This window comes from Artibeus jamaicensis, unplaced genomic scaffold (assembly GCF_021234435.1).
Source record: "Artibeus jamaicensis isolate MK-2021 breed Jamaican fruit bat unplaced genomic scaffold, CSHL_Jam_final contig_581, whole genome shotgun sequence".
NCBI lineage: Eukaryota > Metazoa > Chordata > Mammalia > Chiroptera > Phyllostomidae > Artibeus > Artibeus jamaicensis.
Window position 1 is genome coordinate 154,513 of NW_026521892.1, and position 23,756 is coordinate 178,268.

At 46.1% G+C, this 23,756-nt stretch overlaps 1 protein-coding gene across 2 annotated transcripts; it reads right to left on the reverse strand.

Annotated features, from left to right (window-relative positions):
* Positions 1–357: 357 nt before the first annotated feature.
* VSTM5 (V-set and transmembrane domain containing 5) lies at positions 358–23,756 on the reverse strand. 2 transcript variants are annotated; one of them, XM_053670365.1, is made up of 5 exons: positions 23,666–23,727; positions 21,786–21,929; positions 2,888–3,214; positions 2,644–2,784; positions 358–2,508 (listed from the first exon to the last, which is right to left on the reverse strand). In XM_053670365.1, exons 2-5 carry the CDS (start codon positions 21,790–21,792, stop codon positions 2,465–2,467), a joined length of 519 nt encoding a protein of 172 aa, XP_053526340.1. In that variant the 5' UTR covers positions 21,793–21,929; positions 23,666–23,727; the 3' UTR covers positions 358–2,464. The 2 variants fall into 2 exon arrangements, with proteins under 2 accessions (XP_053526340.1, XP_053526339.1); XM_053670364.1 differs by lacking the exon at positions 21,786–21,929 and having other exon boundaries at positions 23,666–23,756.

The window sequence follows — 23,756 nt, forward strand, 5'->3', positions numbered from 1 at the left end:
CGTGCGTACCATTGAAGGGGGTGGGACAATTGCCACGTCGTTTCAGTCCTTGCCAGAAGCAGAAAAGACTCTGTGGTGTTAGATTCATATTATGGAAGCAAAAAGTTCAAATTCATCCTCTGGCTGCGATAGAGGAGAGTGTGATGGCGATAATAAAGTGTTGTTTTTCTGAATTGCTACAGAATGATTGTCAGAACCAATGTGATTCACGCATCTGTTTTTTTAATGTGCCAGACTCATCACCGTGGCTTTAGAGTTTAGCTCGTGCCTGTAGCTGATGGAGCCCTGGCCCGGCACCTCCGAGTCCTCCGCTGGGGTCGGCTCACTCACAAAGAACCAGGGCTTTATTTCCAGGTTTTATTTCATTCTTTAAAACAATTTTCACAGTTTCAAACATAATAACTTATAGCTTAGCATTTACAGTGGCTAACCTCTGTGATATATTTTCCTTTTTGAAAAAACAGACAAGAGCCTCAGGCTCTAGAATCAAAACCAGTCCCATAGGAATGTTCAGGGGGAAGGGAGCTTAGAAGTGCAAAATAAAGACATGCAACGCTGAGGGTATAGCCGTTCAGGACATGTTTTGGGGGGGAATCTAATTTACAGCTGGGTTTGCCCATGGAGGCCTCTCACTGGGTATTTTCCATTTCTCTTTTTATATGAAGGTGTCCAGCCCTGACTTCCGACAAGCAGAGAGGTCTGAAAAGCAGGTAAGTGAAAGAGGACACACAGATGCCAGCAGCTACTAGGCGTACACTGTTTCCCATTGATGCACTTTGCGTGTGACAGGAGAAACATATAAGCAGGTTATCCTTGACACCCTGTTCTCTCAGGTTCTCCTCACCCAGCTTTTCCAGGGCACTGGAGACCCACCAGTAGAAGGAACCTGCCCTGGCACAGGCCTGGCTCCTCTGCTGCCTGGGCAAAGAGCACAGGTGTGCACGTTTGCCAGTGTGCGTGCACAGGAGGTGGCCTCAGGTGAGAACGCTGATGTCAGGAGCTAGAGCTGCAAACCAGCTGTGCAGACCAATTACTCTCTTGCCTTTCAAGGCGAATGGGAGTAATTCGAATGGGAGGCCGAATAGATGTGGGTGTTGGGGACATGAAGAGGGGAAGAGAGAAGGGAATGTTCTAGCTCCCCTCCTTTGTATGGGTGAATTTGCAGCTGAGGGCTGGGGACACAGCTAATAACCTCAGCCTCCACCAGTAGTTGGGGTGGTACCTTCAATCTGTAGCTAAGAATATTGGAAAGAGAAAAGATAATGGAAAATAAACGCAGGCCTGCTTTAGAGCTTGCCAAATGGGAGCTGAGATGGACAAAACTTTCAGGTAAACACGCTAACCAACACCTGAGAGAAGAAGGGCCAAGGCCAGCTGTGATCCCGCCCCCAATTTCACCCGGAGCCCAACTCCCCAGGATGTTTTATCAATTTCCTGTAATCCGTATAGCGCAGATTGCTTTCAGATTGCCGAAGAATCCTCACACCAGTCTTAAATTGCTTGGCAAGCCCTAGGCACATTGTGGGCTTCATTTGATTGTGTGACTGTGAGGTAGGTGGGCTGCAAGTGCTTCTTTGCCCAGCTGCAAGAGAGTGAGGGCCGGACTTGAGGCATGAAGTGTTAGAGATTTAGGGGGACACATTAGAAGCCTGAGCTGCCTGACCCCCTACTGATGCAATGTACCACCCATGATGCAGGCTCAGCCTTCACAGTGCTTGTCAGGAGGCCCTCTGGGAGTTAGATGCTGCCCACAGTGAACAAGACCTGTTCTCAGACCCACCTAAGCTGGGGTCACAGGAGGGATAAATTCAATTAAAGTTGGACTATGAGGGGAAGAGAAAGGTGATTTTTCTCCCTTTTCCTTGTTCCCAATGTTGGTCCCTCAAGAACAAACTAAGCTCTTCTCCCTAAAGCTCCAGGCCATGGAGGCTCTCGCCCCTCCCTGAGCCCCTCACGATAGCACAGCAGCACCCCTCGGTCCGTTCCTTCCTCCCTCTGGGGCAGCAGGCTGTCTGAATGCCTCACATCTCTTACCAACACCTCCCACAGCAGAGGGTTAGAGGGCACAGCCAAGCAGACAGCAGCACTGACGGCTTGTGCTGGTGCCAGCTGCACACCTGATCTGGAGTGCGCTGGCCTCTGACACGGGGACGCCTCCAGTGGCCATCCCCTGGCTCACTCAGCCAGTGTTTGCACTGTGACATTGGTTACTGGCTCCCATGCTGCCGCCACGCAAAGCACTCTTCTCCCTGAACTTCGTGCAAGTGCAAGAACTGACTTTGTCCAACCCAGAGTCCTCAGCTCCATGCAGTCAACTTTGTTCACATCTGGCAGTCCCATCACGAATGGGTGGTTGTGGCAGGACAACGGGAGGCTCTCAGGATGGATTGCTACGTTTGCTCCTTTCACTGGAAAAGAATGTTTTTCCTCTTGAGGTAGGAATGTAATTGGGGCTCAGCCTTGGCTAACACTCAACGTCTTGTAGCTCGATCTCCTCAGCTGTGTTCTCTGCAAAGCAAAAGACAAGTCAATGAGTTGCAAGTCAGCCATAAACCTGTGTTTATGGAGAGAACATATCAGATAACATGGGTCGCCTCCAGCCATAAAAGCATGAATTGATTATCACAAGTCCCAGAGAGTTACCTTTGAGCTTGTGTCTTCTCTTCCTCTGGAATTTATATGAACACTTATTACAAACCCACATGAGGCTAATTAATACTGCAGCTACAGCAGCGAGTAAAGCAAGGAAGACAGCGACAAAGTGGAGGTCTTCATACAGGATTTCTGTAAGGTAGGGGACGGGGAAAGGGAAGATGAGTCTCTTTTAATGTCATGGAGTCAGCCTCCCACACACTTGCAGTCAGAGGGGCACCAGGGTCTGTCTTACCTGACACATGCAGCACGATGGTGCCAAACTGGCTGCTCCCCAGGTGCTCTGTCACCGTGACGACATAGTAGCCAGAATCCCTCACGCCCACACTGAAGAGCTGGATGGAGCCATTGTCAAAGGTGCAGACTCTGTCCTTGTGGCTTCGGGAGATGTTGGCCTGGGTCCCCGGCTTCCACTCCACAATCTTCTGCACTCCCCAGTTGGATGTATACTTCCACTCGATGGTGGGGACGCCATGGCAGGAGTACTCCACCGAGAGCAGGATGTCTTCTTTCACTGTGGCGTTGATGGTGGACTGGGGGATGTACAGGGACACACTCTGACCTGCAGGATGGAGCGCTAGGTGTGGGGCAACTTATAGGAACTCGGTGGTATGAACTTCCTATAATTTATTAATTAGCAAATATTTCTTGAGTGCCTATTACATGCCAGGCTCTCTTCTAGGTTCTGGTGCTAGTGCTACAGTGGTGAATGTTATGATACAAACGTTTATACCCTGCCCCTCAAATTTCTGCACTAGAACACTAACCCCAGTCTGGTTGTACTCGGAGTTGGGGCCTAGAAGGAGCTAAGGTTAAATGAGGTCAGGAGGGTAGGGCCCTGATCCAACAGGATTAAAGTCTTTACAAGAGGAGACACAAGAGAGCAGTTCCCTCTCCAGGGGGACATGTCGATGAAAGGCCGAGTGAAAACACAGCAAAAAGGCGGCTGTCAATAAGCCAGGAAGAGAGCCCTCAACAGAAACCAAACCCTGCCAGCACCTTGATCTTGGACTTTCCAGCCTCCAGGACTGTGAGAAAATAAATTTCTGTTGCTTTTGCTCCCCCGTCTGCAGTATTTTGTATGGCAGCCTGAGCTGACAGTGAACAAGACACACAGTGACTGTTTACTATTCCCTGGAGATTTCGTTCTGTAAGGGAGACACACAAAGGCTAAAGAAACCAATGACATCATCTTAGATAGCGACAAGTGTTTAATAAAACAGGGCACTGGTGCCCAGTGGGGATGGAACTGGTCAACACCATTACAGAGAATGGTCATGGATATTCTCACTCAGCAAATGACTTTTGAAATGAGACCTAAAGGACAGGGAGGAAGAGGAAGGAGCCAGGTAACGACCGGGAAAGCACATTTCAGGCAGAGGGGACAACCACAAAGCCTGTGAGGTGAGAGTGAACACTGCTGAGCTGCGGGGCAGAAAGACGACCCCTGTGCTAGAGGACAGTGGGCCGAGCACAGAGGTAAAAAGACAAGGTGGGAGAGATGAGATCGGCAGGACCCAGGTCCTGAGGTGAAGGTCAGGGTGAAGTTTTTACCTAAGGCTAAGTCTATAGGAGAATTAATTGGGAGTGTGACACTGTCCATTAAGCTTAAGAATGTTTGCTGTGGAGAACGAACGTTATGGGGGTGAGGGGACCAGAATGGAAGCAGGAAGAGCAGCTGGGCGGCTGCCGCAGGGGCCTGGGAAGACGAGGAAGATATAACCTTGGAGAAAGCGAAGAGGGGTCTGATTTAGGGCTTGCATTTGGAAGTATGAGGACATGCTGACACACTAGATGTGGAGGTGGGTAAGGTAAAGAGGCATCAAGCAGAGATTTCTGCATGAAATGGTAGATTAATAGTAGTGGCTACAGCTACATATATGTTATTATACCATATTAAGTAGGTAACAGGCACAGGCCCTATACTACCTGCTTTACCAAACACATCATTCATTAGCTTCACAAAACCTATTTCAATTCTACCAAAAATGTACATATAAGCAACCTCAGGCCCTGGCCAGTGTGGATCAATTGGTTGGCACGTCATCCTATACACTAAAAGTTGCAGGTTCGATCCCTGGCTGGAGTGTGTACAGGAGACCAGCTAGGGACTCAGGCAGAATGAATTCTTGGAGCCTAGCCCTTGGTTTCCACCTGTTTCCTACTGAGCCCTCTCATGCTTTGGGTGTCCGGTTGCCCGGGGCTCCTGCTCTGTGGCTCCAGGTGACCACACCTGTTACCTTTCCAGGCCTTTCTCGCTGACCTCTACCACCCCCAGCACACTAGTGCTGCTGCCTAAAACCTGGCTTGGTGACTGGAGACCATCCACTCGATTCCATGCTGAAAAATTGGGCATAATGGCTTTTTAAGAGTTACAGCTGCCACGTAACCAAAATGTATTTTCTCCCTGACTCTGAATTTTAAAAACTGTTAAACACACAGAACATTTGAAAATAAGTACAATTACTATCTATATGCCATTCCCTAGATTCACCAATTATTAACATTTTGGTACATTTGCTTTCTCTCAGGAAGAAAACAGAGGTCAAATTCCAGGATGGCCCGTAGAGGGCAGGAATTAGGGGTTTTCTTCATCTCAGTGCCTGCTACACCCAGCACAGTGCCCGACATAGTTGTTGGTCAATAAATGATTGCTGAGTGAATGAGTAAGTGAATGAACAAATATTTATAGAAGCAAGAAGGAGAATGAGCCATTTTTGATAAAACTGTTGTTGCTGTGGGGGTTAAAAAAGCTAGGCACGTCTAAAAGCTAACAAGCATATAAGACAGAACTACAGTCAAGGCCTTCTGTGCCAGTTACTCTATCATACACTTACTATGTACTTTACAACCCTTGTCTCTTATTTTTTAAATGAAAGCCAGCAACACGCCCACATAGCTGGAAACGTCAAAGGTGGGATTTGAATGCAGTCTGTCTGGCGCAGAACCCATGTTTGTACCATTCTACTTGGTGACTGTCATTTACATCTGTTTATATTTTCTGATTTCTCTGACCTTGAACATGAGCAGTTGAAATAGTGATTTCTGTGGGATCTGGAAAGCCCTAGTTAGAACGAGTGACCAATCTGCATCATCACTGACGTGTGTTCCATATACTTTCTATGCTAGCCATGCTGATCCAGGGAGACTGCGGCCTTAGGGACCTGCATTCGAGCCTTTCAATTACTTTGGCCCAAGAAAGAGCAGAACCGAGAAACAAACAAAACTAACAAGCCTGAGTTTCTCAGATGCTGATGTAAACAAATAAATAATACACAAACAAATAAACAAATAAATAAATGCATCCACCTTAAAATGCAGCCTGTGCTGCCGTGCAGGAGGAATGCAGGCCTCTGACCTCTAGGACCTTGGGGGCCAGGTGGAGAGAGGCATGGGGGGAAATTAGGACAACTGTAATAGCATAAAGAGTAAAACGTAACTTAAAGAAAATGTTTGGGATGTTAAACAGGGCAAAATCACTTTTGGACTGGACCTAAACCAAGATTGTGCCCCAAAGACCTGCTTGCAAAGATAACAAGAAAGCAGAAATATGACCGCCCGACTGGAAATTAAAAACACTCTCCGGAAGTAACTTCGCTGTGTCGGTTTATCTGCACCAACAGAAAGGCCTCCCTTCTGTCAATGTAGTTGTTCCTCTTCCCCTTCCCATACCGCTTGCCACTGTCTCCCAGTCGGAACACTATTTTGATTTTTGCCTGAATCAGTGCTTCCCACATAGTTATTACTTTTTGGTCTCAAATAAATGCATGTTGCCTCTTACTCTGGCCTTTTATTTTTAGGTTAACACTGATACAGCTGTGAACTAACCAACTAGTTTGCACTGGTTGCTGTATTTTCTCTTGACTAGAAAAACTTCCTCCTGATCAGACAAACGAATCAGGTGTTTAACTAGGTTTTAGGAACAAAGAGTTTCTCCTCCTGCCAACCTACCACATATAATTAGAAATAAAGGATCTGCAGCAAGGAGAACTAACGGTTCCAAGAATTTAAAGGCAAACTGCTTGTCAGCTGTTGAAAAAGTTATTATTAACAAGCAGCCACCTCTGCACCTCATGCTAACATCATTGCAGAGCAAGTCCAGAGACACTTAGTGACTAGACCAATATTCACACCTGGCTCCAAAGTTCTACTGGAGGAGGTCCGTTCCGTAAATCAGATTCTACTTATAAAATCCATGCCAAGCAGCCATTAACATGGGTAAGCTTTGTAAGAACAAGGAAAGATGTGTGTGATATGTTAGCAAGTTAAAAAATAAATTTATAAAACAGTAGAATATATTTATTTATATTTGTGTAAATATATGCTAATTTGTAGAAAATGTTTGGATGAATATATGATAAACTGTTAACAGGAATTGCTCCTTAGAAATTAGACGGCAACAGAATTTTATTTTACAAGTTATATATTTACATAATTTTGTACTTTTTAAAAAAAGATTTTATTTATTTATCTCTAGAGGGGAAGGGATGGAGAGAGGGAGAGAAATACCAATGTATGGTTGCCTCTCGTGAGTCCCTTCCTGGGAACTGGCCTGCAACCCAGGCATGTGCCCTGGCTGGGAATCAAACCACCATCCTTTGGTTCACAGGCCTGCGCTCAATCCACTGAGCTACACCAGTCAGGGCTAATTTTGTACTTTTTAATACTTACTCACTGAATTAATTTTTAAAAATGTACTTTGAAAAATCTTTGTAAGTGCACCTGATTAGAACAACCAATCTGGTGGGCAAAGTTTAAAGAAAAGTTTAAAAGTTTATCTTGCTTCTTATTTTCACTTGAATTTTATGTGAAAAGTGGAGAAAAACACATTCTATCCAATTTCCCAGATAGATGAAGATGCCTCCTTAAAGGAAGAAGTCACAGAACTGAAGATTTTAGCAGGGCCAGAGTCACTGGAACCTGAATCCAGAAGCATCCTGGAAGCTTGATTTTTGGGGCTTAGTGAGAAGTAATTGGAGGGAGATCATCAGGCAGGTGAAACCAGATTCCAGGCAACAGGCTGGAACACTGGGGTGGGCAAAGTAGGTTAATAGTTCATAATACAATAGTTAATACATAAATAATACTATAAGAATAAACTGTTTTGTGTACTCATAACTGTAAGCCTACTTTTGTCCACCCTGTATAGTACAGCAGGTCCTTGAAAAACATCATTCCATTCAGTGTTGTTTAGTTATAATGTTGATGAGAAAAAAAAATTGATTCCTGGCCAGGGCCACCGTCGCTGTAGAGCCTGCACATTCTCCCCGCGTCTGTGTGGGTTTTCTCCTGGCCTTTCGTTTTCCTCCCACACCCCTACGGAGTGCACGCCAGGTGAGTCGGTGTGCCTGCCTTGTCCCCGTCTGGGTGAGTGTGGGTGGGAGTGGTTCTGGGATGGGTGTCCTCTCCTGGATGGGTCCCACCCTGCACCCCGAGCTGCTGGGATGGGCTCCGGCCACCATGAACCTGACATGTTTCAGTCTCTGTTCAGAAGTTTTGTGACGTTTTTTGTCAGAAATGTGAACTTGACTCTGACTTATATCAATTAGCCTAGGGTAAAATTGGTATCGTCATAACATTGTTTTGCTTCAAGACTCAGTTTCCAAGAACCTATCAATGATGTTAAGTAGAACTCATTGTATTTAGAATGGTTCCTTATTCCTTTTCTTACAAATAAATTACAGAGGTAGTGCTTTGCTGCTTTTAAACATTTATTTTTTAAGAAGGATATATTTCCTGAAATCACAACAAAGGTCAGTCAATACAGTTCAGGACAGAATTCCGGTGGACGAGAGTACCAATGAATTGTGAGACATATATTGCCGACGTGGTCTCTGAATTTAAGGAGTCGTGGAGGGGACCCCTTAATCAGGACACTTCCACCCACTGTGCTGGAAAGCTATTTATCCAGCCTGTGTGATCATCGGATGCAGCTGAGAGCCAGGAAATAAGTGTCATTATTGTTGTGATCATCCCTGTCAAGCCTGGAAGCAGCTAAACTAGGAGTCAGAAAGCTGGGGTCCAGAAGTCCTGATTGGGAAAGCTGCTGGAGTGGGTGGTGGAGTGCTGAATCCCCTACAAAGGGATTATTCCTGGGGGCCGTGAGTGTGGTGGAGACCCTGGTGTCTCCTTGCCATGAGACCCTGGAGAAAGTGCCTTCACTTCTGGGAGCCTCAGGGTCTTCCACTTTAGAACGAGGGAGGAAACCTTGGGGAGGAAGGCTGAGGATGAGGACACACGTGAGGCTGTGAGGATGAGGGATACACGTGGAAGGCCCAGCAGGTCACAGCACTTTGTGCAGGTCCAGCAGCTGCAGCCCGTATCACTTGCCCATTTCACAACAGCGCTATGTCACTGGCCTCAGGGTGATCAACCTTCCTGGTTTGCCTGGGATGGAGGGATTTCCCAGAATTTGGGAGTGCCGCTGCTAAAATCAGGAGAGTCTTGGGCAAACCAGGACAGTTGGCCATGCTACCTGAGATTTAAATAAATGTTGAAGAGCAAAGAGTAAACTCCAAGGTATACAATAGCAGATTTCTAAGGTGGGTGCAGGACAGCCAACTCCAGGTAAGCTGAGGGTGGATGAAAGCAATATCCCCCTTAACCCTCTGGCTCTGAATACATCTCCTGTGGGTCAGCACTCCCATTGTGTCCCTATTTTAGTGGGGACCTCCCACCAGTTGTCAGTGAACCCAGCCTGCAGGCACCACACCTTCCTTCCCAGCAAGACATTGGCATGTGGGTGCTTGCCTGGAGAATATTATTATCCCCATTTTACAGAGGCCCAAATTCTGGCTTGCAGGAGTTAGGCAAGAGCAGAGATACTCCTTTAAGCTGAGGCTAGAAGAGTAAGATTTTAAAACCATGGACAAGGAAGGAAGCACAATCCCAGCTGAGAGAACAGTGAACCCACCAGGAGCCATGGTGGATCCTCGGGTTTGGGGCCTGGTGACTAAAAAGTGCAGGCTGGCTGCAGCATGAGGAATCTGCAACAGGCTTGGGGTTACCCAAAGAAGATCTTCCTCGGGCACAGAGGGCACAGGATGGTATTTGAATACAGGAATTGCACGATTTGAACTTGGTTCCCGGAAGGGCAATCTGGCAGCAGAATTTGTCACCCTTTACACACATCACCTGCACTACCCTGGGCCCACCACATGTGCTTGTCCTATGCACCTTTAGGAGAACCTCTGGCTGGCGCCCAAACAGTTGAGAACAGCTGGGGTGGCCCTACCTGGACCTGAACTGGGGAGCAGATAGGGGGCAGCAGGAAGTGCATGTGTGACGATAGACTGTGGGATCTTTGCTGGGCGAATCATTTCCAACCCATCTCAGAAACTCCCACAGCAGGGCTTAGGGCCTGGCACTTTGTAGATGCTCCCGATATACTCATATGAATCCTTGTGGGACATTTGGTCCATATCGAAAGGTTCTTGATATCTGACCTGTATCCAAGGGTCCATGGAGACATTTGGCCTGTAGTTAATGAAATGTAAGTCCTGCTCTTCTGCAAGATTTGAACCCTGACCCATCTATCTAACCCCACAAACCGTGACCAGCTAGGCTATCAAGGTGAGAAGGGTTATTATTGGCAATTTAGCCACAATGCAATTATTATAGCAATAAAATGTAATAGTACTTATTGTGAATCCTATAAACCAAAATTAGAAATAAACATCATGGGCCCTTTAAACCCAGGGATATTTTTGACAGGACCAAATGTTTGATAACTATATGAGTGAATGAAAGAAAGAATGAATGAATGACTAAATGAATGAGTGAATGAATGAATGAGGAGCCTGTCAAACTGCTGTCTATTTGGAGAGATCAGGAAGGGAGGAACTCCGCAGAGCTGAAGGAGTAATGGGTCTGGCTGAGGGAGGTGCTGGCAAGACCCCTTTCTCAGCCCCAAGTCTGCTGAGAGTTAAATAGCTAGGAGGGTAATTGGCAGTTTTACACAACTAAAATATCCCTGTCCCTGCTCATTTCTGCCATTTTTATATCAAGCAAACTGGAATTCTGGAGACACAGTTGTGGGTAAGAGGCCAGCAGAGCACCCCCAAATAATGGTTCTTGGTTTTAGATGCCATGAGCAGTATTGATGACTGACTCCTGCACGCAATTTATAGGGCACCTATCCCTCCTGTTAGCTCAGGTATTAACCTAAACCCCAAAGCCTGATTACTCAGCTCATATCTGAGGGAGCTCCCCACATTTAATGGCCTTGGGACATCACACAGCTGTCAGACAAACCTAAACAAGATAGGCAGATGCAGGTTTAGATAGAGGCTGGCGGGCTGCTCCCCTCATCGGGTTCCTCTATTTGTCCCCCAACCAGGAAAATCACTCCAAAAGAGCAATGGCCACTATTTCTATTGGTAACACCCATTAGGTGCTCGCTGTCATACACAATAATCATAGCACAGTGAATCCAGGCTGGGGAAGGTGAATGACCTGGCCACTATCAGATTGGTAAAGATGAAGAGGTCTGATAATATTGTGTGGTCAGGAGTGTACAGAAGTGATACTCAAACATTACCGTGTGGGCAGTAAATGGGTGTGACCAGGTTGGAGGGCAATATGATGAAATCTAGAGAATTATTTACATAGCACATACCTCTTGACCAAGAATTCCATTTTTAGGAACTTATCCTACTAGTAATAAGGGCACATAGGTGCAAAGATATAGGTATAGGTATTGTCACTGAAGTGTGATATAGTCAACTGTAGTAACAAAAGGCTAGAGACAAGCTATGTGTCCACTGGTAAAGAAAACTGTTTCTTCCTTGACTCACAACACTTATGACACTAGCACAACCTGGAGTCAGCACAGACCCCACAGGGTAAAGGCTCTGTCCCACAAGACTGCCCCCCAATTCAACACCAATCACAAGTCACGGCCTCTTGTACTTTTGACCAACTGGCTACACATTAGGGGTTCCCATGACCCTTCCCTGAGGTTTGACAGTTCACTAGAACAGCTGACAAAACTCAGGAAAGCACTTTACTTACTATTACCAGTTTTCTATAAAGGATAGAACTCAGGAATTGCCAGATGGAAGAGGCATGAGGCCACATACATGGGGAGGGGTGTGCATCTCCCTCCCAATGCCTTGATATGTTCACCAACCCAGAAGCTTTCTGAACCCCTTCAGTTTATGTGTTCTTTTTTGGAAGGGTGGTGGTGGGGAAGTTCCATTATATAGGCATGACTGAATGAAATCATTGGCCATTGGTGATTAACTCAATTTCCAGCCCCTCTCTCTTCAGGGCCCTGGAGGTCAGGGGGGTGAGGCTGAAAGTTCCAACTCTCTGAACACATGGTCAGTTCCTCTGCCAACCAGCCCTCAATCTTCCAAGTGTCTCCTCATTAAGAAACAAAAACACACTCCTATCACTCTGGCAATTCCAAGGGTTTTAAAAGCTTTGGGTGAGGAACTGGGCACTCAGAACAAACATTACAACAAAGGATGTTCCTATCACTCAGGAAGCACTGGGAGCTCTGAGTAAGGAACCAGGAGCAGAGGCTGTCTGTTTCTTATTATGTCATCACCAGTTAAATGAATGATCAATATTCATACTTTAAATTATGAATGTTCATACTGTAATATGCTACAGAGACATTAACAATTAGGTAGGTCTATATGCATTGGTATTAGATAATTTCGAAAATAATGAAAACACATAGAGCAGAACAGTGCATGGAGAATGTTTCCATTTGAGTAAAGCAATGCATGTACACACACACACTTATCCGTGTAAATGCACAGAACACTGCTGTGTGGGCACAATGACAACCAGGAGCTGTAGCTATCTTTGGGAAGGAAGCAGGCTGCCTGGGGTGGAGGAAAGCCTTACATTTTCTATAGAAAAATGAACAGTTGGAATATTTTAGGATGATTGTGAATGATATAACAAAAACAGCATGATCCTAAAAATAAATGCAGGCCAACACTGGGTCTGAGCCCCAGATTCTTCATGTTTGAAAATGTTAGCAATTCACATTTACACAATCTACAAAGTACTTAACAAACCTTATCTCCACCTGTGACACAGGCTGGACACGTGCTTTATGAAATTATGCTTTTTGCTTCACAGGTGCTTGCTTATTTGATCACTAAGAAGAAAACTATTACCAGTTCATTATAAGGAATACAACTCAGGAACAGTCAAATGGAAGAGATGCATAGAACAAGTGTGGAAACTGAGACTCAGGCATAACATAAGTGCCCAAGTCCTGTGTTGCCAAGTAGAAACTCAGAGCTGGGACTGGAACTCAAGTCTCTTCATTTCTCCACAGTTGCCTCCAATAAGACAAAGCACTTTGAGTATAGAGGTGAAGTTTTCCACTTATTTCATGTTTTCCAAAAGAGCATATTGCTCCATGCTGGTAAAAACTTTGAAGAGACATGAGATAAGAAGCAAGAGTCTAGACCTGGGCTTTCTAATACAGTAGCTGCTAAGCACACATAGCTATTGAGCACTTGAAACTGGCTGGTCCAAACAGATGTGCTCTGAGTGTAAAATACACATCGGATTTTGAAGGCTTAGTACTTGGCATGTTAGAATATAAAATAACTCAATAATCTAAACATCGATTACACATCGAAGTGGTAATATTTTGGGTATATTACACAAACAAGATATATTAAAAGTAAAAAAGAAACAGGTGAAGTTATTGTGGCCAGTAGAAAATTTAACATTACTTGTGGCTTGCATGAGTGTCTCACACTATATGACTCTTGGGTCGTACCAATTTAGACTATCACTCCTCCACCCTTTTGCAAAATACACATGCTGTTCCCTTGAGGTTATTCCATTCTCCTCCCTTCTCCACAATGTGAGTGCTCTTTCCCCTGGTTCCAGCATCTCTATGAAGAATCCATCCAGCACCTGCTTCTGCAAGAACATTCTCCCTCTTATCTGTTTCGGCCTCCAGTAAAGTAGCCTGCTCTGACCACAACCTTCTTTCTTGCCTGTTTACTGTTCAACCTTTCCCACTGGCCTCCTCCATCCTTCCACCTGATTCTCTCTGCTTTTCTCAATCCTCACAGCCCTTCGTATCCAGCCTTAGTTCCAAGGCCATCACGTCTTAAGCAGTCCTTCCAACTCTTTAATCTCCATTGGCCTCTCTCTTCTCATCAAATTTGCCTGGCAAAATCCTAACCCTGGATCAACCACTCTCCATTTCCTCTCTGCCCAAACCAGATCAATCAATGTCACAGAAGAATGTCCACAGCAGACACTCCCCAGAACAACAAAGTCCATTATTTCCAGTGTACATTTGAGAATTCAAGAGGGCCCTCCATACTGCAAATTTTACTATGTTTTTAATGAAAATGTACTCTTCTTTTTTCCACAATTACTAAAATAAGATTTTCTCCATCTCTTAGGACCTACAAGTTCTTCCTCATTCTCAGTAGAGGACCTTCACCTCCTGGGACACCTGCTTGAAACAGCTTTGTGCCTTCTGGGTCACCACACTCACCTGGTTTTCTTCCCAGCTCCTCTGATGGCAGAGTGGACACTCGGCAGGCTTCATGAGAGCGCAGCTCCACCCTTGTCCCCAGATGCTGAGCAGGCACACCTGCCTGTGGGAGCAGAGGGTGGCAGAGGAGGGCAAGATGCTGGCTGCAGAAGCCCCGGGAGGGCCACCCCATGCACACTGTTTGGAACCAGAAGACCCAGGTTCTATTCTGCCTGCACACACCTTTATGGGGTGATCGTGCAAATCTCTTTAACTCTCTGGCCCACCATTTTCTCACTTGTAATTAGGGATCATCATGGCTTGGCTGTCAGTGGGTCAATAAAAACACAAACTAAAAAATATGTGAGAGAGCTTGGCAGTCAGGCACAATTCCAGGCCATGAGATTTGAATCCAGTCTCATTTTATTCAGTGAGCACCTGGGAATGGAAGCCACGAGGACTAACATTTGCATAGCATCACGTCAGTATCACGTGCTCCATGTGGGAGTTAATTTGGTGCCCAATTAGCTCAGCCCAATCTTTTTTCCGATCCCTGACAGAGTAGGGCGTTTGCACCAAGGAACGGGAGAGGTAAGTAATTCAATTTCCCCTCCATCCTCTCCAATGCTATGACTCTGTATTTCTCAACATTTAGCTGTATCAGAATCACCTCGAACCCTTATGAAAACACAATTGCTGGGCCTCAGCCTCAGTTTCTAATTCAGTAGGTCTGGCATTAGGCCCCAGAGTTTGCGTTTCTAACAAGTTTCCAGGTAATGCTGCTGCTGGTCCCAGAATCACACTTTTCGAACCTCAGCAGCAATGATTCTGCAAGAGGTTCAGGCAAAGGGGGACTGAAGGTGCTCCCAGCAACCCTATAGGACGGTCCCTCCTCTCCTCCAACACTGGTAACACCACTTCTGCTAGGCGGGGACTAGCCTCTGCTGCAGAACTTCTTGTCTTGGGGAAGGGAAGACTTGGGATACCCCGTTACTGCCAGAATGAGGACCAGGGGGTAAAGACTGAAAGAATAATGGCTCTGGTGAACAGAATCGAGGCAGTGTGTGTACAATGGGCGCATCCATAGGCTGTGAAGTCAGACAGACTCGTGCTCAGAAGTTAGGTCTGCCAGTAACAGCTGTGTGACCTGGGATAAAAAAATTCTTTCAGTCTCAAGTTACCGTATCTGTGAAATAAATATGGTAAGTCCTTACTTAATGTCAGTGATAGGCTCTTGGAAATTATGACTTTCACTGAAATAACATATAAAGAAACCAATTTTATTATAGGCTAATTGCTATTAATAAGAGTTGAGGGACTTCTGGCCAAGACGGAAGCATAGGTAGAGACACTGTACCTCCTCACACAACCAAAATAAAGACAACAACAATTTAGAAACAAAATAACAACCACAACTGACAGAAAATTGAACTGTATGGAAGTTGGACAACCCAGGAGATAAAATAGACACATTCATCCAGACTGGTAAGCGGGGTGGAGTTGGGTAGCTCGACGGAGGGGGGTCGCAGCACAAAAAGCAGTGGCACCTGGTGCAAAAGGCACCTTGGGCACACAAGATGGCAGCGGGCAGACCCAGCAAGGTGGCGATTGTGAAGCAAGGCAGTGCGCGCAAGGTGGCTGGCTGACCAGGTGGCGGTCCCACATTTGTGTGCAGATAAACCAGGTGCAACTGGGGAGCAAAACAGACCGTGCAACCCAGGGTCCCAGTATGGGGAAATTAAGCCTCAAAACACTGATTGAAAACGCCTGTGGGTGTTGAGGCAGTGGGAGAGTATCCCAGCCTCACAGGAGAGTTCGTTGAAGAGACCCACAGGGTCCTAGAACATAAACAAACCCACCTACCTGGGAATCAGCACCAGAACGGCCCAGTTTGCTTGGGGGAACTGGCAGAAGGGACTGAGGTCCGACAGAGAGCAGAGCAAACACCATTGTTCCCTCTCGTACCCCTGCCCTACATACAGCATCACAACCCAGAGACTGGGTTGCCCTGCCCAGGTGAAAATCTAAGGCTCTACCCATCATACATAACAAGTGTGACAAGACCAAAAAAAAAAACGGCCCAAACGGAAGAACAGATTAAAACTCCACAGCAAATACAACTAAGTAATGAACAGATAACCAACCTATCAGATGCACAGTTCAAATCACTGGTGATCAGGATGCTCACAGAACTGGTTGAATTTGGTCACAAATTAGATGAAAAAATGAAGGCTACACTAAGTGAAATGAAGGAAAATGCACAGGGAACCAATAGTGATGGAAAGAAAACTGGGACTCAGATCAACGGAGTGGACCAGAAGGAGGAAAAAAATGACCAAACAGAAAAGGATGAAGAAACAAGAATTCAAAAAAATGAGGAGAGGCTTAGGAACCTCCAGGACATCTTTAAACGCTCTAACATCCAAATTATAGGGGTACCAGAAAGGAAGGAGGAAGAGCAACAAGTAGAAAACTTATCTGAACTAGTAGTAAAGGAGAACTTCCTCAATCTGGCAAAGGAAATAGACTTCCAGGAAGTCCAGGAAGCTCAGAGTCCCAAAGAAGGTGGACCCAAGGAGGAACACACCAAGGCTCATCATAATTACATCAGCCAAGGTTAAAATGAAGGAGAGAATCCTAGAAGCAGAAAGAGATAAAGAGACAGTAACCTACAATGGAGTTCCCACCAGACTGTCAGCTGATTTCTCAAAAGAGACCTTACAGGCAGGAAGGGGCTGGAAAGTAGTATTCCAAGTCGTGAAAGGCAAGGACCTACATCCAAGATTGCTCTATGCAGCAAAGCTTTCATTTAGAATGGAAGGGTAGATAAAGTGCTTCTCAGATAAGGTCAAGTTCAAGGAGTTCATCATCACCAAACCCTTATTTTATGAAATATTAAAGGGACTTATCTAAGAAAAAGAAGTTAAAAAACATGTATAGTAAAATGACAGCAAACTCACAATGACTAACAACCACACCTAAAACAAAAACAGAAACAAACTAAGCAAATAACTAGAACAGAAACAGAACCACAGAAATGGAGATGGTTAGCAGCAGGGGAGTGGGAGGAGGAGAGGGAGGGAAAAGGTACTGAGAATAAGTAGCATAGATGGTAGGTGGAAAATAGACAGGGGGAGGGCAAGAATAGTATGGGAAATGTACAAGCTAAAGAACTTATGACACATGGACATGAACTAAAGGGGAATGCGGGTGGGAGAGGGTGTGCAGAGTGGTGGGGAATGAAGGGGGGTAATGGGACAAATGTAATAGCATAATCAATAAAATATATTTTAAAAAAAGAGTTGAGTTCCTACAGTGTAGTTCTGGTTACAAAAGTCAGCACTTCTAAATAAAGACCGAAAACTCTTGTAATATTAAACATTGAAATAAATGTGAGCTATGCATATGTTTAAAAAGATTAATACAAACAAGTACGATAATTCTTTCCCAGCCTATGGTTTTCACTTTAGGGTCATGAGTGGCAGAATGAAGCTGAAGTGAGACAATATGTGTAAGGAGATTATCACTTTCTAACAGTTAGTAATCTCTCTGTAAATATTAGCTATTATTAAGAATTATTTGAAGATGCATTGAGCTGCTTACTGAAGTAGTGAACACCCATTCTCAGGGTGTGGGAGGGGCAGCTGGAATTATGCCAGGGACTGAAGCATAGACCTGAGACTGGAGTTGGAGGGTTGGGTAGAAGAGGCTGTTTCCTCTAGCTCAAATGACTTAGTAGGTAGAGAAATGGAATGAGTGTTTTTTAAATCTATGATTCCCTTACTCAAGAAACTGGATGAGCTGAAATTGGGTCCTGTAGAATTCCTTCTGGAATCTTTTTCACCTTAAGCAAAAGCCACCCTTGCTGGAATGCTGAACTCTTCTGAATGGCCACAAGCTATGGTCAAGTCACTGCCATGTTTCTATTCAGATGCCAAGGAAGCCACACAGAGGCAGTTCCCTGGCCCTGCACAACACTGGGGGAGTGAGGCACTGCTGGGTTTGCCCTCCGAAGAGCTGGGCTCAGTACTTGGTCAGGCCTGGGCCAGTGGCCAGCCTGGGGAACTGGAAGATCGGAGCCTTCTCAGACACCTCTGCAGAAATGTCTGTGGAACTGGAGGACAAAGGAAGAAATGAGGTAGTGTGACCCCCTAACACTTCTTCTGGGAGGACTTGACGGGATGTGTGAGGGCACTTGGAACAGAGGTGTAGAGTGATCAAAAGATAATTCAGATGTGTACATGACTGGGTACCATGGTTAGAGTTATTTTTTTCAAATTACAAGGCCTTCCAGCCAAGATGGAGGTGTAGGTAGATACATTGTACATCCTCACACAACCATAAGAGGAAAAACAACAAATTTAAAAACAAAAAATAACCAGAACTGCAAGAAAATCAAACTGTATGGAAGTCTGACAACCAAGGAGTTAAAGAAGAAACATTCATCCAGACTGGTAGGAGGGGTGGAGACAGGCAGCAGAGGGGCAAAGAGGACTCACAGCAAGGCTGCGGCTGGCAGACTGGGTGGTCCCACAATTTTGTGTGGATAAACCAGGAAGAACAACTGGGGAGCAAGACAGACCATATAACCCAGGTTTCCAGCTTGGGGGAGTAAAGCCTCAAAACCTCTGGCAGTAAAAACCTGTGGGGGTTGTGGCAGTAGGAGAAACTCCCAGCCTTATAGGAGAGTTTGTTGGAGAGACCCACAGGATCCTAGAATATACACAAACCCACACACCTGGGAATCAGCACCAGAAGGGCCCAATTTGCTTGTGGGTAGCAGGAGAATTGACTGAAAGTTGGCCGAGAGCTGAGCAAGGAGCACTGTACCTCTCGGACCCTTTTCCCTACATATGGCACCACAGCACTTCTTGTGGGTTGCTCTACTCTGGTGTATACCTAAGGCTCCGCCCCGTAAAATGTAACAGCTGTGACAAGACAAAAAAATATGGCCCAAATGAAAGAAGAGATCAAAGCTCCAAAAATAGAACTAAGCAATGAAGAGATAGCCAACCTATCAGATGCAGAGTCCAAAACACTGGTAATCAGGATGCCCACAGAAATGGTTGAGTACAAATGCAAAATGAAGGAAAAAGTAAAAACTATGTAAAGTGAAATGAAGAGAAATACATGGGGAACCAAAAGTGAAGGGAAGGAAACTGAGACTCAAATCAACGATTTGAAAGAGAAGGAAGAAATAAACATTTAACCAGAACAGAACGAAGAAACAAGAATTCAGAAAAATGAGGAGAGGCTTAGGAACCTGCAGCACAACTTTAAATGTTCCAACATCCAAATCATAGGGGTGCCAGAAAGAGAAGAGCAGGAGCAAGAAATCGAACACTTATTTGAAAACATAATGAAGGAGTACTTCCTCAATCTGGCAAAGGAAATAGACTTCCAGGAAGTCCAGGAAGCTCAGAGAGTCCCAAAGAAGTTGGACCCAAGGAAGCACACCACAAAGGCACATCATAATTACATTACCTGAGATTGAAGATAAGGAGAGAATCTTAAAAGCAGCAAGAGAAAAGGAGATAGTTATCTACAAAGGAGTTCCCATAAGACTATCAGCTGATTTCTCAAAAGAAACCTTGCAGGCAAGCAGGGGCTGGACAGAGTATTCAAAGAGATGAAAAACAAGGACCTACATCCAAGATTACTCTATCCAGCCAAGCTACCATTTAGAATGCAAGGCAGGTAAAGTGCTTCCCAGATAAGGTCAAGTTAAAGGAGTTCATCACTACCAAGCCCTTATTATGTGAAATGTTAAAGGGACTTAATCTAAGAAAAAGAAGATGATCAAAAATATGAACAGTAAAGTGACAACCATACATTGATGTTTCTCTCCTTCTCTCCTTCCCTTCCTCTCTAAAGATAAATAAATAAAATCTTTAAAAAAAGGGACTTAATCTAAGAAAAAGAAGATGATCAAAAATATGAACAATAAAGTGACAACAAACTAAAAACTTTCAACAACTGAACCTAAAAAACTAAGCAAACATCTAGAACAGGAACAGAATCACAGAAATGGAGATTCCATGGAAGATTATCAGTGTGGAGGAAGAGGGCAGAGAATGGGGGAAAAGGTACATGGAAGAAGAAGCATAAACAGTAGGTACAAAATAGACAGGGGGAGGTTATGAATAGTATAGGAAAGGAGAAGCTGGAGAACTTATTTGTATGACCCATGGACATAAACTAAGGTGGGGGAATGCTGGTGGGAGGGAGGGTACAGGGCAGAGGGGAATAAAGGGGAGAAAAAATGAACAACTGTAATAGCATAATCAATAAAATATATTTAGGAAAAAAAGGCCCTGGCTGGCATAGCTCAGTGGATTTAGCGTGAGCCTGCGAACCACACGATGGCAGTTTGATTCCCAGTCAGGGCACATGCCTGGGTTGCAGGCCAGTTCCCAGGAGGGGACTCACAGAGGCAACCATACATTGATGTTTCTCTCCTTCTCTCCTTCCCTTCCTCTCTAAAGATAAATAAATAAAATCTTAAAAAAAAAAAAAAAGAAAAGTAAAAAAAGCTCAAAGCTCTTTTTTCAAAGGAGACTCAATAGCTAATTCCTTTTCATCTTCTAAATCTTAGTTTAAAATCTCTTCTTCCAGGAAGCCTTCCCCCATTGCTCAGCACATTCTCCCCTTCCTAACAAGCTGTTTCCATAGGACGGGGCTAACAGAGGGACAGGAAAATGGCCCAGTCCAGAAGCTCTCTGCTCATGGTCATATATCAAAATCACTGGAAGAGCTTAAATGCAAAACAAAAGAGTGCTGGGTCCTGCCCTCGGAGACAGTGATTTAACTGTCTGGGGTGGGACATGGGCATCTGTAGGTCTTACAAGCCCCCCAGGTGGACTTAATGTGCAGCCCTGGCTGAGAAGCACTAAACCAGAGCACCCTCCTTGTTCTGCATGCTCAGGGAAGGGAAGAGTCCTCACATACAGGGCTCATGACCAATACTGGGACTGGAACCATTCCCCAGGACCTTCCTCTTCTGCTGGCTGAGGGTTCCCCAGGAAGCCCCAGAGCAGCTGAGCTCCTCTGGGGTCAGCACTGTACATACCAGAGCCTCCCCCCCTGGGGTGGACCTCAGCAAGGGGAAAGACCAGTGTGCCTCCTGGTCCCCACGTGAGCAAGGAATGTCCTGTGCTCTCTTCACGGTTCAGTGTATCAATCTCCCTTTGCCCACAGGGCTGACCAGTGCTTTCCCAGCCCAGTAAATCAGTTAGGGGAGAAAATAATTTTCCAACTTTGAACTTGCCAGTTGTACCTCTCTCCTACTCTCATTTCTTCTGGATAAGTAAATAAGTTTCTACTCGAGCCCATAGTCCAGGGAAATGCCATGTGCAGGCAGCCCAGGGCCCGAGTGCCCTGGACTGTGGAGTGCCATGTCAGGGGGCTGCGAGCTGAATCCCAGGGCATGCCTGCTAAGGCAGCATGCTACTTCCTCTTCTTTTGCTCAGCACATCAAGACTTGGCCCACGATGAACAGGACAAACTCTGGCATCTTCCTTTTTTAATAAGGGCTCTAATCTTATCATGGAGTTCCGCCCACCATGACCTCAACTAAATCTAATTACCTGTCAAAGGCCCCACCTCCAAATACCATCACTTCCTGGGGGTTAGGGCTTCAACATATGAATTTCAGGGGGACACAAACCTCCCATCCCTAAAAGTCTCCTTTACAGAGAAGAGGTTTCAAAGGCAGGCTGCTTGTGTGTGCATCCTTGCGGGGTGTGCTTTAAAAGAACTTCAGCGGAAGTGATGAGCATCAGATTTTCTGGGTGGCAGCTTTTGACAGAGGCTGAAAAGGCAGGGAATGGAGGGAGCTGGTGAGAGGGAGCTTGCTCTACATCATTGAGGCTGGCCCTGAAGCACAGTCCTTACTCAAGCAAGTGCACAGGTATTCACTGTCTTTTCAGGGGTGGAGCCTGGCTAGCCCTGGGTAAGTGCTACGGACTTACAGATGGAAAAGTGGCTGGTTTCCTGGAGCTTACAGCTGTGCTTGAGTCAAATATTAAGTGAAGAATCGCAAAACCTTTACCTGTCCTCCAGGTTTTGCTCATGCTTCCTCTTTGCCTAGGATACTTTGTATTCTGTTTCATTTCCCTGGTTGCTCCTGTCCATCTGTCAAGTCTGGGGAGGTGTGGCTCCCTTTGGAGGGCTTGCCTTGGTTCCCATAGTCTGGTTTTCAGCCTCTAGAAACCTTCCCCAAACTTGCCACCCCAAACTGGCACTCCTGAGTGCTTGTCTGAAGACAAGACTATGAACCATGCTATCTCCAGTACCCACTGCGGCCTGCTTCCTGCAGGTAGATGGCGCCCTGGATGAGTGAGTGAATAAAGTATACACAATGGCAGGCCCTTGAAAATCAGGGATACCTGTACAGACCTTGTCTGAGAATGGTGCCTGGAAACATGTGCTGGAGGGTTGAGAAACAATGGAAAAAATCACTGCAACTCCAAACACACCTACCTACCCCACGGACTCACAGCAGCTATTTCTATCTACCCCAAAAGAGAGCTAGAGGCACATACTTCATGCCAGGCTTTCTGAGTTTCTGAGATTTGCAGCCTCCAAAACTGGGCCAGAGAGGCATAAAAGTCAAAAGTGCCAGACCATCCAGGTTTGAATCCTAGCTTTTCCACTGGCTAGCTGGTGACTTTGCACAAATTACAACAACGTCCCTGTGCCTCAGGTTTCTCACTTTTGAAACAGATAAGAGTAGCACTTATTTCTTAGAATTGCCCAGAGGATTAAATGATAGAAGTCTTGTAAAGTCTGAGGGATGGTGAATGCATTTGTGCCTTAGTAAGTGCTGGCTCTAACTACAGGTCCTCCCACCTCCAGTGGCCCCACACTGGTCACTCTTTAAACCTCAGTTGACTAATCTGTAAAATGGAAATCATAATAATGATAATGATTAAACTAGAAAGTAAGACCGTGGGGCTGTGGGTCGCATTCAGAATCATCCAGCGGGGGTTTCTAGTGCTGACCCTCTGCTCAGTGCAGAGTGGCGAGGACCACCCTGCATTCAGGCCCAACGCCCAGCCCAAACCCCCATCATCCCGTTTCAAGAGAGTCCGCTGTGGATTTCTCTGCGTGATCGGGGACACTTATGGAACACGCTGGTGACCCGAGAGAACGGGTGGAGGAGTTGGTCCCAGCAGTAGGGGCTGGGCCCTGCACCCTTCAGGTCTCGCGCACCTCAGGTGCAGTCGGCTTACTGACTCCAGGAAAAAGAAATGAAAAATATTGCGGAGGAGGCGTTCCCCCGACTGGGAGCGGGTTATCTCTCCGACCGCTTCCGGCTCTGATAACGCTGGCCAGGGCCGGGCGCTGACCGAGCGGGGGCCCAGGCGGCTGGGCCGCGGGAGACTCCGCTTTGCCGGCGGCCCTCCGGCCACCGTCCGCGACCAGCGCCCCCAGGCGAGCTGCGCGTGCCCACCAGCCCGGAGGTCCTGCCGAGGTGGGCGAGGGCCAGCGGCGGGCAGCCTGACTCCCCGGACTCTCCCGCGCTCTGGCCCGCCCCATGCTTACTCTGCAGACAGCAGGCTGCGGCCAGGCCAAGGGCGAGGAATCCCAGCGAGACGCAGTGGTGCTTCCTTTGCCCGCTCCGTAGAGGCCTCAT